Genomic DNA, 19,743 nt, shown 5'->3' with positions numbered 1-19,743 from the left:
GCAGAAGGAGGTGGTGGTCAGCTGGATGCAGGGCATGGACACAATTTGCTAAATATTCAAGTCAGTACAAGGACCTTTGAGTGGTTTTCACAGTTTTTTTTTTGCAAAAAGTAAATTAGCTTTGGTTTTCAGAAGAGCCAGTTCTTTTCTGTCCCCATGCAAGCACATTCTGAAACACTGTTAACAAATTGCAATGTTTAAAGGAAGTGCAAGAAAAGGAATGAATTATTAAACGGAATTCAGGGGTGTATCTTGATACAAGTGTTGTTAATGGCAAAACTTACAATTCATTTAAGGAATATGTTTTATGCTTTTGCCATTATGAGCTGATAAAGGATGGGCTGTGCTGCAGATTACATAAAGAAAATATTTATTTAAACCACTGAAAAGCATTGATCCAGGTGGCTGCCCCAGCCCTGGAATGCTCAAGGCCAGGTTGGATAGGACTTGCAGCAACCTGGGATAGTGGAAGGTGTTCCTGCCATGGCAGGGGGTAGAATGAGGTGAGATTTAAGGTCCTTTCAAACCCAAACTATTCTGTGATTCTATAAAATTAGTAAGAAAAACAGGACAGATCCAATGTGCACCTAAGCCAGGAGTTACTGCGGTGGTTTTTTCCCCATCCTGTCTAAACTCTTGTGCATTTGCACAGAACTAAAATGTAATTATTAATTAAAGCAATCAATATGTATTTCAAGAATTCTCAAAATAGTTATTTTCTGATGGAAACATTTACATTTTCTAAGACTTCTCTGCAAATTCCATTAATACTTTAAATATATTTTTCTACACTGAAATGTGGAAAACAGTTTTCAGAAGTTCTGAAACAAGTTACTTTGTATGATTCAAACCTCTTAGTTTTTTCCTTTTATTTCTTCTCAGATTTCTCAAATCAGGAAACTTTTTTGAAAACAAACAATCTTTTCCCCTACTCACTCCCCTTTAGCAAGAAGCAACCTTCCTTTTAATTTAGAAATAAACTCACTAGAAAAAAAGATCAGTCCAAGTTCTCATTTTCAACTAAAAGGCAAGCATGAGCACAACTGGGTGAAAAGTTAAGACAATAAAAAAGACATTGAAGAAGTCGGAAAAATGGAAAATAGTAGGTAAAAAATGTTGATTGATTTGATGCAGAAATCTTTCCCTGATAAGATTCCCAGGAGGAATAATGAACCCCATCTCTGGGGCATTCACAGTTAAATTGGACTAAAAACCACAGTGAAAACAATAAGGAAACAGTCAGTAAAAGGACTTTGTGACTTTCTCCACAGTGGCAGCCCAAACCAAGAAAAGGAAAAAGAAAAATGTAATCATAGTTTTATAATAGTAGTGGTAGTAGTAGTATATCATTGAAGATGCATTTTTTTTATCAGTGAAGAGCTGAGCACAATTTTGATGCTCAGGGAAAAAGAAGCATGAAAGAAACACACATGGGGTTGTCCTGTCCCTCTCAAGTTTGTTGGCTCTCTGGATTTGGGTTATACTGATGTGAGGAAAAGCAAAGCAAAGTTCAACCAGACAAGGCAAGGCTCCTGGAGTTTCTTGATTTGAAACAAGTCATTCTGGGAGCAGCAGAACTGATTAAATTAGTTTAATTTAATTTAATTAGTAATTATTTCTCTTTTCACTCAAAAACTGGGAAGAATTTTCTTTAAAAGTCTAGGCCTGATGAAATCTAGATCAAATTAAAAATACTGATGAGGAAGAAGTGACAGACCCGCAGAGAGGTATTGCAACTGTATTAACTTTTTTTTAAAAATTAATTTTAGTTGGAAACTTCTATTTTTATATTTTTTAACAAGTTTAAAAAATTGTGCAGATCATGTCTTGTTGTCTTTGTACAGTAAATGCCAGTTGGGGATTTTCCCCCCTCCTCAGCTCAGGGTATCCAGAACTCTCTCTGGTGAATCAACACCAGGTATGATGTAAGGATCAGGTCAGGATGAGGATCAAATCTGCAGCCCCACTGAAATACCTGGGCTGTGGCAAGATGCAGCAGTCAGAAGAGGGTTCACCACGTACAGCAGATCATGGGCAATGCATTTCAATGTTATTCTGATTCTCTATTCACTACATAACTGCTGAAAAGTTTTGTTCAACCTGTTCCAGTATCCAAAGGGGAGTTACAAGAAACCTGGAGAGGAGCTTTTCACAAGGGCATGGAGTGATAGGATGAGGGGGAGTGGCTCCAAATTGAAGGAGGGGAGATTTAGATTAGAGATTAGGAAAAAATTCTTCCCTGTGAGGGTGGTGAGGCCCTGACACAGGGATATCAGATGATTCCCTGTGCCCAGAGAAGCTGTGGCTGCCCCTGGATCCCTGGAAGTGTCCAAGGCCAGGCTGGACAGGGTTTGGAGCAGCCTGGGACAGCGGAAGGTGTCCCTGCCCATGGGGTTGGAATGAGATAAACTTTAAGTCCCTTCCAAACAAAATCCTTCATTTATTCACCTGTTTATTCCTTGACTCAGACATCCCTCTTACCCCTAGAAGTAAATGCTCTGCAGGAATAAATCCTCACTTCTCCATCAAAGACAACAGTTCCAAGTTACAATCCTGGGCAGCTTGACCATGGATTTGTAAAGTGTAAGGACCCTTGCACATCCTGCTGAATTCTCTCCCTTCTACTCATGAAAATGCTTGGAGAAAGGCAGAGGGGGGAAAAAGAGAAGAAAAAATAAAAAGACTTCTGCTTTTCATAATGTCTAATCTTTTTTCCCATTGGCAGCCACCAGATGTTGCTTAGGATCAGAAGATAAATATTAAAACCTAAGAAGGAGCAAAGCAGGCTGTTTGCAAGATGGATTTTCTGATGTCTCTCAAACACTTTCAAAAGGCAGGAGGGAAGGAGGGGGAACTGGAGATGCTTTGATAGGCACAGGAAATGAATTCCACAACCCAGCGGAGCTCTCTAGTGGTCTCAAGGCTAAACTGCTCTACTGGCATCAGGGTGAGGATTAAGGATTTGTTCCTTCAGCCCATCATTTGGAACAGCTCTGCAAAAGGTGGGGAACCACGGGGGGATGTTATTTGTGGATGGACCCACTGGGCTGATGGAGAGACACGGCACTAACCTGGCAAAGAGTCCAGAGAAACGCCCCTGGGGCCGCGTGTCCCCGCAGACGTAGAGGTAGGACACAGATCTTCTCTGCTGGGAGGTGCCCACCGTCACTCGGATGTCGCACTCAATGAAGGTGGCTCTGTCCTCTTGGCAGCTGGCAGAAGAATGTGTCAGGCCACAGAGCATGGCCAAAGAGGCTGCAAGACAGGAGATGAAGAAATAACCCAAAGCAGCCTAAACACCACTGACATTGAGCATGCTTTAACTACTGAGAGGTGCCATTGCAGGAGGTGTCCCTGCCCATGGAACTGAATGAACTTTAAGGTCCTTTCCAGCCCAAACCATTCCAGGATCCTTTGGCTCCTGATGTGCACCCAGCCTCCCTTTAGGTGCATCCTTTTTGAGGACAATTAGCTGTCCATGCAGCTCCTTCAGCCCCACTTGCTTTGCGTGAGCAAAATGTAACCTCCTCTGTGCCCTGAGCACCAGGATTGTCTTTGGGATCAAACTGCTCTGTGCAGAAGGAGATGACATTAGGGATTAAATACAGCATAGACATTTCTTCTGGGAGAGATAGAACATGGTTTACAGTTCAAGAACATGGCAGATTATTTTTTTTTTTTCCAAGGAGATGTGACAACTCATATCAGAAGTTTGAAATCCAGAAACAGTTTCTGAGGAAACTTTGACACAGCTTGGAGGGCTCCTGGGGAGCTGGTGGGAACTGGGATCTCCCACCTTACTTTATAGCTGAGTATGACTTGAGATGTGGTCCAAGTTTGCCTCCATGGATGAGATAAAAATTACAGTGGGAGCTGCTGTTTTGAGGTTTATTTAAAGAACAAGTGGTGTGAACACCTGGGAGAATTTTTTTCCATGCAAAGGGTTGTTCAGCACTGGAATGCAATGCCCTGGGAGGTGGTAGAGCCACCAACCCTGGAGGTGTTCAGGGAAGGCCTGGACATGTCACTCAGTGCTCTGGGCTGGGTGACCAGGTAGGGGTCAGTCACAGGTTGGACTCCATGGCCTTGGAGGGTTTTTACCAACCTAAGTGATTCAGTGTGACTCTGTGGGAAGAAATTAGATTTTCTTATTCTAAATCCAGAAAAAAAATGTGCTAAAAAAGAAGTATTATGAACTGTCACTGAAATTCAGATTCACTGAAATATTTGGGTTTACCAGTTTTAGAAAGGAGTCCTTTAAGCATTAAATCATGACAGACATTAAATCTGTTTCTCTCAAAGCCCTGACTTTTGGAGAATATTCATTAATCCTGAACTAACCAAATAGTTGTAATGAACTCCTGAAAAGGTCTGTGGACAGTATAACACACTGCACTGTAGCACACAAGAGGAGTCCTTAAGCATCAGAAATCAAATCAATGGGAATTTATCAGGAAAGGTTTTTTTCTATTTGCTTTTGTAAGTTCCAATTTGTTTAAAAGGTACCTTGTTTGCTGGGGAAGTGTCATTGTCAATGAATACCTTGTCTCCTAAGCAATCCTAAAAAAATGTGGTTTGAAATTGAAAAAATCTGAAAATGTTCTATTTCCTATATTAAAATATTTAGCACAATTTGTTAAAACTTATTATTTCATATGGGGTACTTCTGAAGAGTTTATAACTCTTTAATATTTCAGGTATTTTTGAAATATTAAAACCTATCAGTTCATCTGCTCTGAACTTTAGAGAGAGAGTTTATCTCTATTTTTCTTCTCTGGATTTAGAATGAGAAAGTAAAGTTACCCACACGCTTCACAAATTTTGCAATATGCTAAACCCCTTTCCTTCCCAAAATCCAAAGGGAATTTTCTTGCTTGGCATCCAAACAGAGCCAAATAAAATCCCTGCCTTGAAAACCTACATCTAAGACAAGTAATAGGCAGAGAAACCTAAAAGAATGATAGCTAGATTTTGCTTTTATTGTCCATAAATTCTGTCTAGAGCTACTTCAGGTATTCTGCGACTACAACAAAAGCCTTATGTCTTTTCTGATATTCCAAGGACATCTTAAACATCATTAAATATCTGTGTTTTGACAAATAAATAGCATCCAAGAGGACTAAATGCTGCAGAGATCTTGCATTTGCAACAACCTGCAGCAGAACCAATTCATTACAGGAGGGCTTTGGTTTTCCTTTGTGGTTTTGAAAAGAGCCTGGCAGGGTTTTCCTATGTGGAAAACCACTTGAACTCTATTTTGGGATGAATGTTGGAAATTGCTCACAGAATCTCAGGACTGCTTTCCTCGACATTTTGCTGCTGTCAAGGAACTCGCCTGGCTCATGTAGGTCACCAGAAGGTGTTTCCCACACAGCTCTGAGAGCTCAGCACAAGAACAGTCTGGCACTTTTAAAACAACCCCAAAATGTGGAAACTGGGCATTTCTGCTGTGCTCCAGTGTCCTCATCCCAAAGTTATCATGCCAGTAGGAACAGGAGGCCTTGCATCCTACCAACAGCTGAAATAATATTTAACTCAAACCAGGAAAACAAAGGTATTAATTTATATAACCTAAGTTTTAGAATATGGCTACAAAGGACTGCCAAGAGGTCAGAGGAAGCAAAATCCAAGCAAACCCTACTTAATCTGTACACCCCAGAATCAAACTTAGAATTGTTTTCTCTCAGGTGGAAGGAAGGAATGATCTCACCTCCCCACTCCACATCTCCAGTCCATTGGTGGAGATATCACTTTTAGAGGCGATGTTCTTTTCCCATTCCTTCCTTGGGTCCCTAAGGTACTCCTATTTCCCTCCTCCCAGAGGTTTAATATCTTTATTCATTTAGGAGGACATCTTGGCCTTTCCCTTCCCATTCCTCTGACCATGAAACACAAATTGGTATTGTTGGTGCCATTATCTCCTACAACAACAGAGGCAAAAAACACCAACTAAAGATTTCAACACACTTTTGGCACATCCTAAAAGGATATTCTGGCTGTTCTGGGGCACAATTCTTCTCCCTGCTTAATTGGTTAGTGTTCAAACCCCAGAACGAAGCTGCTTTAGGCTTTATCCTCCCAATAAAGATCAAACCTGCAATCCCATCGCTGGGATGAATGCACTCAGCTCATTACAGCTTCTCTTTTGAGATCAGACACTACGGCAGCCAAATCTCTGTGTGGTGGCAATGGCTTAGGGACTGACTACCCCCAGCCCTGGCTTTGAGGGATACTCTGGCTTAATCCAGGATATCGGGATGCTCAGCACAAGGGCTTTGTTCTGGGTCACTGTTTAATAACAACTGCTGGACATGTGATGAGGCTCAAACCTGCAGGAGGCTCCAAGGGCAGCTGGGGATTGATTGAAGAACTGCCCAAGGAGTCCCAGTGCCAAAACTCACATCCCTGGTTATCCACCCCTCACAAAATGGACTGTGGAGCATCAAGATGTGCTTAGCAGGGAAGACAAAGAATTTTAAAAATAAAGTTAATAAAAAGGGGGAGGAGAAGGAGACCTTTTAAGGTCATGGAGTCCAACCTCTGCCTGTGAAGGATTGTTCCCTGTGAGAAATTCATTTCACACAGACAGGTTTCAGAAGTCCCAAGAGATGGTTTTCAAACATCTATTCTACTGCCTGATAGATCTCACTGTCAGAACATTCCTGCCATGTAATTAATATGCTTTATTTCCCCCTCTAAATTTCATTTCTGGATTTGAAAGGTAGAAGGAACCATTTGGATCCCTTGGTTTGGTCTCCACAATAAACATCAGAGGCCCTGGTTTCTACTGAGGTCCCAATTGCCACAACACCACAGCAGACCCTCCTTATATCTTCTGCATCTATTCATACAAATCCCCAGATTTCCCTGGCTCCAGTCCCCATTGCCCTGGCTCACTGGATCTGCTTGTTAGAACCAAAACTCATTTCTCCCTCTCCTCTTGCCCCATTCAAAGAGCTTCATCGAAGCACATAACTCATCTTTTTAAACCAGCCTGATTTCTAGGCTCTAATCTAAATCCTCTGCCCTAAACATCCACTTTTACCAGTGGAGTCTGGTTAAGGGCAGGTCCAGCACCCTCCAACAAAGACCCCAAGAACTGTTACATCAAACATCTAAAGTCAAACCTGTTATTCCAAGCATGCTGATGCAACCAGGAAAATCAGGCTCAACTTTTACCCTGATGCATCCTCTTGTTAATCCACCTCCTTTTAAAGGTGCTTTCCTTACCTTCACCGCAATGGAAAACACAAAATCTCAGGGACTGGCTTATTGGAAAAATTATATGTGGTATTTACCCTAATATCACCTTATAGGAATAATCAGTTATTTCCTCACCTGTCTCAAGCTTCCTACCAGTTTTCTCATCTTTCACAGGAGCACAATTCAGTCCCACAAACACTAACCAGGTGTTCTGTAAATTTAACCTGGGTTGAACAGAATCTACAACTGCATTTTCACTCGTGCAGTGGCACAAGCAACAAAGCAAGAACCAGAGAAGAGGAGAATTTTCAGAATAATTCATATTCATAGAATAATTTTGTTTGGAAAAGCCTTCTAAGATTGAGCCAAACCATTCCCCCAGCACTGCCAAACCCACCACTAAATCATGTCCCCAAAAGCCACATCTACATGGCTTTTGAACCCTTCTAGGCATGGTGATCAAGCCAGTTATATCTTTACCTTTAAAGACTCGTGGGTTAGTCTGGACATTTTCTTTTGGTTTTGTTTTTCCTTGAAGGCAGTGCGGTTTTGTTAATTTTATTTAATTTTGTTAATTTTTTTTTTTTTTCTAAGCTTTAAGGCTGAAAATCAAATTTTAGCTCTGTTCTGATTTGATTTTTGTGCATCTTGCAAAAGACAACAGTTTTCATAAAGAAGTTTAGTCCTGCATTCCCATTCCTTCTGCTCTGGGTTAAGCATATCTCAGTAACATGCCCAGCTCTTGCCAGTGATCAAACCAAAACCTCGCAGCGACCCTGCTCAACGCCCGTTCCATGGGGAAGGCTTATGGATGGATCCTGCTGAGCCTGGCAAGTCCTCATCTCTTAGAAAACTTCCTGCTCAAAGGGAAAGAAGGAAAGAAGTCACATTTCCTACCTGCAGAGCCTTGCCCTATGGATTGGATCACATGAGAGAGCTACATGGCCTGGTTGGGGATTCCCACGTGGACATCTCTAATCTCAAGCAAGCCAGACACAACATGACCCAGCACTGAGCCCTGGGGCAGCTGCTGCCACCTGACATCCCACAGTGCCAGAGGAGAGGGGGTTCTGCTCCACAGCCCTCAGAACAGGAGAAATGCAGCTTGAACTCCACGTCAGCCAGTTCAGTGAGCAGAGCTGGGAAAGGTCAGACAAATACCCAGCTTGGACACAACAGAGGGGCCTGGGGCACCACAGACCTCCCCTTCCCTTTCCTTCACAGTCCTGAATCCCTGGAGTGTCTTTGCCACCCACGTGGACCAGGCAGTGCAAGAAAGGTCTGAGCACTGGATGTGCCAGCACCAAGTGGCACGATGCAAACCATGAGGTGAGACTGGAATTACTGCACTTAAAACACCCTAAATGTGGTGAGGGGCAGGTTTAAAACCTTAAATATTAAAAAAAAAAAAAAAAAAAGGTCATTAAGCATTAGGTGGAAGAGTGTCTGGAAAGCATCTTGCTCTGTATACAGACTCAGCCATGCCAGATGTAGATGTGCACAACCTGAATACAGCTGTCCCAGGGAGCACAGAGAGCCTGACAAACACAGATCTGAGCAGCCTGAAAAAGGATTTTTATTTTTTATAGAACAGAAATAAATAAATAAATAAATATAATTGTAAATATTTAATTAACAAGTATTTTGCAACTCGACTGGTGATGCTGGCAAGGCTGCAAAACCCGGGGCAGGAGAGAGAGGGTGAGGCAGCTCTTCCTTTGCGTTTCCTCTCCAGATACACAAGCAGCGATCAGCATTCATCTGCTGACATCTAGTGACAGGAGTGAGCATCGTGGTCCTGCCAGTATGCTTGCTTTCCCCAGGCTCCCTCTGCCACCGACCACTCAGTGATTTCTGAACACAGTTTGTATCTATTGGATTAAATTTTAGCATGCTATTCTCCCTGCAATAACCAGGGTGCCCTATTTTGTGCTTTATTTTTTTTCCAGCACTCCAGCATCATGTATTTTTCTATTTAAAATAACAAGAAGTTTTGTGGACTGTGCCTAGGCCTTGTTTAAAGTGAAGAAAACTGAGCTCTTTATGTCCTCTTGGTGTCTCTTTTTGAGTGCTGGTGGTTGGGTTTTAAAGCCCCATTTTTTTCTCCCTTCCATTTTTCTTAGTATTTCTCATGGCACTGGGGGTGGAACTAGAGGACCTTTAAGGTTCCTTCAACCAAAATCTTTCTAGGATTCTTTGAAAGGAACTGTTCAAAATGACAGGAGTAAATTTAGAATTTGGGAATAAGTGAGGCTGAAAAGAACACCTGGATGCCTCTTGTCCCAGCCCTTGCTCAAAAGAATGTTAAATTTCACATTGGGATGCTTTCTTGGCAAATAATTTATTCAACTTCTGTTTTGGAGGATATTCCCCACACCTTTGAAATAAAACTCTGTAAATTTACCCTGGTGGGCACTCTAACTTTCCACCTTTCTTTCACATCCACAAAGAATAAGAGGTCATGGATTCCTGGTCACAGTTCTGATCAGCCTCAGAACAGCAAATATTTCTGCAGACCTCCAGATGTTCTCCAACTTCAGAGCTACGAAGGGCCTGAAATGTTAAGCTTCCAAGCTTAATGTTAAATGAAATTAAATGTTAAGCTTCCAAGCTGGAATCCCTGAATCACAGCACCATTTAGGTTGGAAAAGATCTCCAAGACTGCAGAGTCCAAGATTTGACTGATCCTCGTCACCCAGACCAGAGCACTGAGTGCCACATCCAGTCATTCCCTGGGCAACTCCAGGGATGGAGACTCCACCAAGGAGTCAAGCACCAAGGTGAATACTCCATGTTTAGAATTTGGTGCATGGCTCAGAGGTGAGACTTAAAAGTCTTAAATTCTGCCTTTTGCAGATCTGAGAAGCCTAATTCTGAGCCTTTAGTAGGAAAAGGAGGAAACATCATTTGTCCCAGGAAATGCTCATTTTGAAGAGTTAGCTCCAAAATTCAGGCAGGGTTACTTCTCTCTATGAGACACATGGAGATCATCATGTCTCTCCCAGTTAAGAAAGATGTTCTGGTCATGATGGATGATCACATCTCCTCTCAAGGAAGTCAAATCCTCACCTCCAATTTCCCAAAGGTATGAACTGGTCATGGTCTGTCATTTGTTCACCCTTCCAGTCATTCAACCTTCTACACCTTGACCTCACTGAGGCCATCCCACCATGTAACCAAAACACAAAATGTGTGTGGCCACAGAATCAAAGAATTTTTAAAGTTTGAAAAGACCTTTAAGATCATCATGTCCAACCATCATCTCACCAACATCACTAAACCATGTCCTCAATTTTCACACCCACACATTTTTTTTACTCTTTCAGGAATGATGACTCCATGACTTCCGTGGGTACCATCTTCCAAAGCTTGAAAACACTTTGTGCAAAAAAAATTTTCTGATATCTAAACTGAAACTTCCCTAGTGCAATTTGAGACTGTTTCCTCAGAAGAAATAGTGTTTAAGGGAGCTTAATTCACTAAGGTGATCACAATGGCTTAGAGCTGCTGGGGTACCCAACCCTGCAGTCCATGTGCATGTTTAACATGGGGCAGCTCTCCCCAGGAATAACTGCTGTGAGGAAACATTGATGTCGTGCAAGTGTGGCCACAGGCACATGATGGATCTAGTCCAATGTCCATGGCCACTGACACAAAATCCCACCCTGACACCATCTGTCCTCAGACTGAGTTCAAAAACCAGAAGTCTTAGATTCATGGAATCATTACAGTTGGAAAAGACCTCCAAGATCATCAAGTCCAATCTTTGTCAGTGCTATGTTAATTCCTCTCCTCTCTCCAGGGTTGCTCCTTGTTCCCCTGGGATGAGATACACTTGGCCTCCCCATTTTGGGTCAAGCTTTTAGGGGATATTTTTAACACCATGACAGTTTCTGGGTTTGAACTGACCTCGTAGGCGTGGGGCAAGGCAGCTCAGCTCAGTCACTGTCATGTTGCCCAGGAGTTCACAGCTGGTGCCACAGACTGTGACCAAAGTCTTCCCTGGGGAAAACCCAGTTCCATGCAGGTAAACTTGTCCTCCATTCAAGCCACCTTAGAAAAGAACAGAAAATGGGATTTAAGACAGAAGCTGACATCCAGCTGTCAACAAAAGTATTTTTTTTAATCCATAATTTTTGCTTTGGTGACAAAAGGCCCCTGTCACTGCGATGCCTCACAGAAAACCCTGTGAGGAAGTGCAGCAACCCACCATGACTTACCCCAGTTGTGACGTGCAGCTGTCACTGTCAGATGAGAAGTGAATGTCAGGTTGGAGGAAGCCCATCCCCTGGGAATATCCAGGCCCAGCACAGGGTACTCGCCCACAGGGAGCAGAGGAGCTGTGCACTGCAACACAGAGTGAGCAATGGTGATGTTGCTGCAAGGAAAATCTCCAATAAACACGAGGATAATGTCCATCTCTGTGACCTGTGATACTGTCAAAGTTAAAAGAAGACCATTGGAAACAAGTGAAAGGAAAGCTGGGGTGAATTCCTCATTGTAACTTATTGTTCCAAGGTAATAGGAGTGCCCATCTACTTTCAGACTCAGAGCCCTCGTGCCTTTCCCTGGAGGCACTGTGCACTGGATGAACACACAGGTGATGTTGAGAACAAGGCAAGGACGATGGTCTATGAGGACTGCAGTCATCCTCTTTCCCTTCAGAGCCAACCCAGCTAAGCTGAGCAGGCCTCCGCCATTGGTGCTGAAATTCCGTGGGTAAAACTGGTACACCCAAGGCAGGATGGTGAGAATGCTGGATGTCCCTCTGAAACAAGCACGACCACTTTTCCTGCTGGATATGGAAATGTTGTGCTCCCCTGGGGCCAGGCAGGCTGTCTGGCACTTGATGACGGTTTCATTCCAGAAAGTCACCTTGCAGGCAGTGCTGTTATCCACGTGTACCACGGGGCTGTCACCCTGCCATGCCAACCTCTGTCCTTTGATTGTCACGTAGGTGAATGTCCCATTGGTCTTCCAGGTCACCAGGTGGACCAGGGGGGTCCAGTGCTCATGGAGGTGGAGTGTACAGTCCCCAAGGCACACACTGTGGACCCCATTGACAAGCACGGTGACACTGAGAGCCCGAGATGCCTCAGTCAGCCACTGAGGGTGCAAAGGGTGGGCCCCTGGAAGGACAACACAACTGATGGAGTCATTATCAGACTTCTGGATCTCACAGGAATAATTACTCCCCAGGCTGACCTGTACCAGATTCCTCCTGGATTTCAAAGCAACACCAGATATAGTGAGCAACATCCCGCCACAGATGGATCCTTGAGATGGGAATATGGAGGTTATCTGTGGAGTTATGGTGAGGGCCTGCTGTCTTGCTGTCACTTGAGCGAATCCCAGCTGCCTCTGGATGACCTGGATGGGGAAAGTCCCAGGTTCCAGGCTGTTCAGTGGCAAAGAGCACCAATAAGACTTTGCAGACTGATTGTCCCGTTGAAACTCAAGCTGACATGTGCTGTGTCCAAGCTTAGCCGTAGATCCAGTGATGTTTATTCCCTGAATGCTCAAGAGCAGGCTGCTGTCTGTGATTTCTGTTTCAACAGAAGTAACGAGGGGAGTCAAAGCTCTTTGGTAGTTAAAAGTGATGGTCCTATTTGCAAAGAGAGCTTGTTGAAGTGACCCACTGCTGATGGCTACATTTACTCTGACAGAGGTGTCACGTGAATCTTCATTAGACCAATTAACAGCTGGCGGGGTCAGGCACCTAATTGTCTCTTCTTCCAGTTGAGTAACTGTACAGGTTTGACTGTCCATTGACACAGAAACCAGGGCAGGATTTTGGCTAAAGCCCACCCCCGAGATTGTGAGCAGTGTTCCACCTAGGAGCAAAATAAAATAAGGAAGAAGGGTATTATATTCAGAAGAGGAATTCATGACTATCTCTGAACCATCTCAGGATTTCAAGAATCAAACCATGATCTTTAAGATCCCTTCCAATACAAACCTGTTGTAATAAAGCTGATAAGCATGACAGGCTGAAGGAAAGAAGAAACAAAATCTGGTTTTTTGGGCAAGACAGCTAGAGACAATAGCAGCCATATATCAAGATAATCCTGTGTGGACAAGAGGCTAAGGTAACAAGTAGCCAGTGACCTTTGTGGCAGTAAATGACTGTAGAAAGCCTCCACAGAAATTGAGAAAGCTGCTGTGACAGACCCCTGAGAGTAAACAGAGACTGAACTCTTCATGCAATGGGACTGTCTGTACAGGTAGGTGGGGAGGTAGTTCTTGATGCCCACAGGAAAGAAGAATACGATTGTGAATTTAAACTCAGGCAGTGTCAGATTTCATGGAATCATCAAATGGTTTGGGTTGTAACAGGCCTTAAAAACCATCTCCTTCTAACCCCTTGCCATGGGCAGGGACACCTCCCAAGACCAGCCTGGCCTTGGACACTTCCAGGGATCCAGGGACAGCCACAGCTTCTCTGGGCCCCCTGTGCCAGGGCCTCAGCACCCTCACAAGGAAGAGCCCACCCAAAGGCTCTGTCCATGTTCCTTCTGTTTGTAGTACTGGTACTCCCAGTGTCCTGCCTTGCTTCAACCTCTATCCATTAAGCCCATTCTCTTCCTTTTCCCATGATCTAGCTGAAAAAAATAAGTTTATGATGAGGTTTCTTTTTAAGTGAGCCCAAATCCTTAACCCAGATGCACACCTAAGTGTTGGAGACAACAAAAGATTACAGGTAAGGGGGGAGGGATTAGTGATTTTTTGCAGCAAAGAGATTTTAATTCAGCTTAAGCCACTCACAAAACCACAACCAAAGAGTTAATCAGTTCCTATTTAATTTCCAATTTACCCTTAAATGTAAAAAGAAATATAAAACTTTTATTATTTTTTGTAGTATGGCCAAATCTTCAAAACTGATAGGATTTTCTCTCCAAGCTCTATCCACTCTCTCATCTTTCAAGGCTTGAGCACTTCACAAACTATTGAACTAATCACGTACCACAAAGCCTCTGAATTTTTGTGTCTTTAAAGGTGTTGTGAGCCTGGGAGAGCAATCTGTGGAGGACCTGAGGTTGTACACAAGAATTTCTCTGTCTTCTATAAAAGCATTTCTAAGGGCTCATGTAAAATTCACTACAGGGATTCAACTCTCCTCCACCACCAGCCAAGTGACAAAATAAATCAACCACCTCAAATCTGCTTTTTAAGACTTAAAGTAAAACTTTTCTTTTTAATTCAGCAATGTTCTGCTCAGAAACACTTAAATTATTTCCAGTGTCTAAAAGCTTAGAATGAGATTAATAAATATTTCCCTTTTGATTAAAATTAACACTGAAAAAGGGGCTTTTTTATTTTGTCATTTCAACATAACAAAAATGAACATCCCTTTTGGGATCACTTGAAATTATTGTTTGCTTCAAACCACAATTGTACTCTGCTTTCCATGTAACATTAACATGGAAAACCTTGAAAGATGGGGGCAAAATGACTGAAAGAAACAGCACAGATGAACCAGGTGTGGGAATGCTTTGTTTTCCCAATGAGAACATGCAAGGACACATGAGCAAACACTTGGGGAAATCAAATTCAAAGCACAGGGAGCCCTGAGCCAGCCAACCAGATGGAGGGATGCTCACTACAATCCCACATTTCCAGACCGCTGCTGTCTGCCAGTTGATGTCTGCATAATAAAGGGTCACAGATTCAAAACCCCCTCATTTAAACGGATGTGAAATGGGATGCACTTTCCATTCCTGCAGGAAAACTGTGCCCTTGATCCCTGTAACCTCCATAAGTGGCTGCAGATGTATCAAGGGTGTTTACCCAGAATGGAGCCACAACACGGCTCGATGCTGAAGATCTCGGAGAGGTACTGGATTAACGGCTCAACCCTGCAAAACACAACCAACACAGACAGGATTTGGGGCAGTTAGGGGTACTCTTTTATTTTTCCTTCCTGTCGCAGTGCTTTTCTTTCTTACAACTCCAAGAAGGCCAAACACCCACCTGCAACATCCCCTTTGTTTGATGTCACAGTGACAAGACCACCCAACACCCCAAATTTTTCCATGTGGTTTAGAATCACAGAATGGTTTGGGTTGGAAGGGACCTTAAAGATCATCCCATTCCAACCCCCTGTCCCTGGGCAGGGACACACTATCTCTATTTGAGATAGATGTAGAGCTACATCTATCTCAAACACTCTCTTATCAATTGGCAACCTGTGGGCCAAATTTTAGTACAACTGATTTGCCCATCAAAGGAAGCAAGAATCAGGATTTTTTGGCAAGCAGATCCCACTGCAGCTGTGCCCAAGAGAAGTGCATTGAAAAGGCATCACAGCTTCCCTCTCTTCTCACACCCTCCTACCAGAGAGTGGAGTAAACTGAAGAGGAATCCCAGGCATGAGCTCCTGAAGCCCACCCAGATAAAGTTATAGCTCTATTTCTGTCCCATCTGTTTTTCTTCATTTTCTTCATCACTCCGCTTTCAGAAACATCCCCTTCTCTAAAAAGACATGCTAGAGAAGGGATCTTCCCAATCCTGCAATCCAGCCCACCAGAGATCAGAGCCTTCTCCTGGGATGATCCATTTCCTTCCAATCTATCCCTGGAGATGAAGTGATGGTGCTGCTAACAGACTCCAGTACCAGGTGGGATGAATCCCTATGTGCCATCCCACCAACCACAGTTTTTCTCCTTCTGAAGTTCATTAACATTACAAGCAGCTTAAGTTATTTTGTGAGTAATAAAAACACCTCATTTCTCCCCAATATCATCATTTCAGGATCACTCCTGGCAGTTGCCATGGCTGAGGAACAAAACTGTTTTGCCTGTGAATACATTCCTATATCCCAATTTCAGGTCAGCTTTCCCCCACACTTTAATTCATTTATACTACATTTATCTAGGCATGAACTTGAAGTGTCACCTTAGGAGATGGAAATAACATCATTTAAAAATTCTCCAAACAAAGCATTTTTGTATTGTTCGAACTAGCTTTTGTTTTTCTGATGAAAAGTGTTTCTTTTCTTTGCTGTTTTCCTACAGCAGGATTTATCTGAATTTGACCTGGATCTGTGAATACCTTTGATTGCCTGAATATGCATTTTTCATCAAATCAACTGTTTTTTCCTAAAATGTTTCTCTCCTGCCTCCTACTGATCCAAGGGAAGTTAATTGACTAGCATTAAACAGTTTGCTGACTTGGGCTCCACAGATAAGCAAATGCCTTGATAATTATTCATAATTTCATACCACACTGCAGAATTCACCGTTAGGTACAGAATTTTTGAAAAACTCAAACCTTCCTTTTCAGATTAACCCTAAAACACCAAATAGGATGGAGAATGTAGTTTCTCAAGGAAAATACACACCTGCTTGAAGCGACAGCAATGCCATTGATGAGGACAGAAATGTTGTACCACCCTGCAGGCAGGGCTGGAAGTGTCACATTAACCCCACGCTCTGTCTGTGCCTGGATCTGTGGCCACGAGTCCCCAATTTGGACCTTGACATCTGAGCCCTGGTAGTTGGCAAACTGGGATATTCCAATGTGAAGCTCCTCACCTCCTGCAGAGAAAGGAAGTTTTTCAGTGTTTCTGGCAATGTTTATTTTAGCACACATGACCATTGCCTGAGGAGGAGCAGAGTCCCATCGTGCCAGAATAGGTCCAGCCGTGCCCAGCAGCCCAAACCCAAAATGCTGAAGATTGTAGTTCTGTAGGTTCTGTATCCTACCCAATCTTTCCTGCATAAGGTAGAGCACCAGCTATCAGGGTTGTCTTGAGACATCAGCAGAGTTATGACCACCAATAGCCACTCTCAGCAGCACTCAGGACAGGATCCATGTCCCCCTAACCATAAATGTCTGCCCTATAAATGTCTGAACCTGATAAAAACCAAATCCAGTTTGTTTTAAAGCTCTGGAGCTGAGGGGTTCTGGGATTTTTTTTTTTTAAACCCCTCATAAACGATCTAGAGCCTGTTTTTCAGAGTTATGGAGCCATGTTATAGTAACAGGAGACTTCTGCAGTAAAATCAAAATTTCCTTGGGTACCTAAAGTCAGATGTGCTTGTCATGGTTTAACCCCAGATGGCATCTCAGCCCCACATAGCTGCTCATTCCCTCCCCTGCAGTGGGATGAGGGAGAGAATTGGAAGCATAAAAGGGAGAAAACTTGTGGGTGGAGATAAAAACAGTTTAATGGGTAAAGCAAAAGTTATGTGTGCAAAGCAATCCAAGGACTTCGTTCTCCTCATCCCATGGGCAGGCGGGTGTCCAGCCACCCCAGCAGGGCTCCATCACATGGAATGGTGACTTGGGAAGACAAAATACCATCATTGCCTTGTCTTTGTGAACATGAACTTTGTAAACTGAACATAAGCAACATTATCTGGATAACCCCTTGGGTCTGTTGGGATCAGCTGTCCTGGCTGTGTCCCCTCCCAAATCCATGTCCAGCCCATTCACTGGTGGGGTGAGGAACAGAAAAGTCCTCGACTCTGTGTAAACCCTGCTCAGCAATAACAAAACATCCCTGTGTTATCCACATCCTTTTCAGCATGAACCCAAAACACAGCCCCACACAACTCACTACGAAAAAAATGAATTCCAAGGAAAACCAGCTCTGCTCCAAAGCACCTGATTTTCAGTAATCACGACTCTCTCTCCTCTTTAAGCTGATGTGTGTCAAACTGTGCTCAAATGATAGAGGACACTTTCATTCATCTGTGAGCAGCGCAGGAACAGGAAAGGACAAAGTCAAGGGACAAGGGATTTTCATAACCTGAATTTCTTCTACAATAGCTTTAAAAAAATAAGATGGTATCCATCAGTCCAAATAAAGGCATTTTCACTGATAGCTCTATCTGTGGTCAGTGAAAAGAGACTTTATGCCATGATCCATTCTATTGTCAGACACATGAAGGAGATGTGGCAAATCCCCCCACAAAACCATCTATTTATCTTCAATGACCATGCAAAACACCTAACACTGAGCACAAGGATGTGTTTAGGAGGTGAATCTCATCCTCCTGCCTCCCCTGAAAGGATGAAGGAGGGAGGAAGGAGCTCCTAAGAAGCAGGAGAGCCCATACAAAGCTTCCCTCAATTACCTGCTCCTCTAAGCAGGTCTTGGAGATGGTACTTTTCAATTCTGCACTCACAAAGACTCAAAGTTTGAAAGCCTGAGAAGTTGAATATATTAATAACATGAACTCTTTGGACTCTTGGTCAATTGTCAGCTTAATCCCAGATGCCTGGAAGGCATCAGTGTAATTTATTTATTCTTTTTATTATATAGAAGGAAAATTATATTAGAAGACGAAGCCGTGGAGGTTCTGAATAGAAGATTGAACTCAGCCCCACCACAACTCATGAGACACTGTAACATTAAGGAATTCCTTGCACCTGAGCTGCCCGCGGCTACAAAACCCTCCCCTTGGTGCTGTGGTATCTGAATAATATTCAGATGATAAAGGACGTTTTCTCTTATTTATGCATTCTGGAGTAATAGAAAATGACAAGGGCATTTGGAGAAAAAATGAATAGAAATGCTGGGAGTGCACGAGGAATTTTGGCACTGGCAGTCACCCAACCCTGTAATCCCCACCAAGTCCAACCAAACTTGAGAGCTGCAGGTAGCTTTAAGGTGTTCACTGGAGAGGTTGCAAAGATAGAGGAAAAAAGTCAGATTATTATATCCTTGGAGAAATGGGAGTGGGAAGTAGGTAAGAAAATAGGAATATTTCTGTCTTCCATCTTCCTTCCTCACCATCTCAGACACCAAATAACTGGTTTGCCATGAAGAAATGTGCCAAACTTTCCTAAGAGGCTTCTTTATAAGTGGACATCATTCATCATTTACGCTTTCTATTCTGTACACACAACCAAAATCCTGGGTGGGGAAAAGGGAAATGTGGAAAAACAAAACAAAAAAAAAACCCAAATAGAAAATTTCAAAAGACAGGAATGCCAAACACCCCATGAGATCTAATTAGGATTTTGTCTCCATTAATTCTGTGAGGTCTATGCTCATATTCTAAAGTAACACATTGCAAGTTCAAAAAGTAAGGAACATTTTGGCTTGGAAACGGGAACTAGGTGAAAGAAATGTTACTTATCCCCTGCTTTCAGTAACCCAAAATGCACATGATGCTCTTTATGCCCAGCCCCTGGGGATCCTGGAGAAGGACAATTTCCAGAGCTCATTTCTCCTGTCGTGGATGAATCTGTTACTAAAAAATACAGAATCATGGAATATTCTGAATTGGAAGGGGCCTACAAGGATCATCAAAGTTCAGCTCCTGACCCTGTACAGGACAGTCCTGAGAATCTCACCCTGTACCTGAGAAAGTTGTACAAACATTACTTGAGCTCTGGTGATACCTTAAGTTTTAGCTTTCATATTTTTTATATTGTGGGTTGCCTAGCTTTGAGCTTTGTATTTAATGTTAGTGAGCTCTCTTCACAGAGAAGGCAGACAAAACAATTCCTTTTCTAGCTTGATACCAAGGACAATTGTTACAAGTTTCAGGCCAAAAAGCATAAACAATGATGGACTGAAGAGAGAAA

At 43.0% G+C, this 19,743-nt stretch overlaps 1 protein-coding gene across 5 annotated transcripts in view; it reads right to left on the bottom strand.

The window, feature by feature from the left end:
* Nucleotides 1-19,743, bottom strand: part of PKHD1 (PKHD1 ciliary IPT domain containing fibrocystin/polyductin) — a 237,704-nt gene that overhangs the window by 184,514 nt on the left and 33,447 nt on the right. For all 5 annotated transcript variants that reach the window (XM_058835020.1, XM_058835023.1, XM_058835022.1 and 2 more), the window contains exons 30-34: nucleotides 16,544-16,739; nucleotides 14,992-15,059; nucleotides 11,424-13,037; nucleotides 11,113-11,256; nucleotides 3,072-3,255 (exon numbers count right to left, since the gene is read on the bottom strand). In XM_058835020.1, the coding sequence (XP_058691003.1) occupies nucleotides 3,072-3,255; nucleotides 11,113-11,256; nucleotides 11,424-13,037; nucleotides 14,992-15,059; nucleotides 16,544-16,739 (2,206 nt within the window). The remainder of the gene's footprint in view (nucleotides 1-3,071; nucleotides 3,256-11,112; nucleotides 11,257-11,423; nucleotides 13,038-14,991; nucleotides 15,060-16,543; nucleotides 16,740-19,743) is intronic.

The sequence above is a fragment of the Poecile atricapillus genome, chromosome 3 (genome assembly GCF_030490865.1).
Source record: "Poecile atricapillus isolate bPoeAtr1 chromosome 3, bPoeAtr1.hap1, whole genome shotgun sequence".
In the NCBI taxonomy this organism is placed as follows: Eukaryota; Metazoa; Chordata; class Aves; order Passeriformes; family Paridae; genus Poecile; species Poecile atricapillus.
The sequence above is the reverse complement of the archived record's forward strand: the minus strand, read 5'-3'. Positions and strand labels throughout refer to the sequence as shown.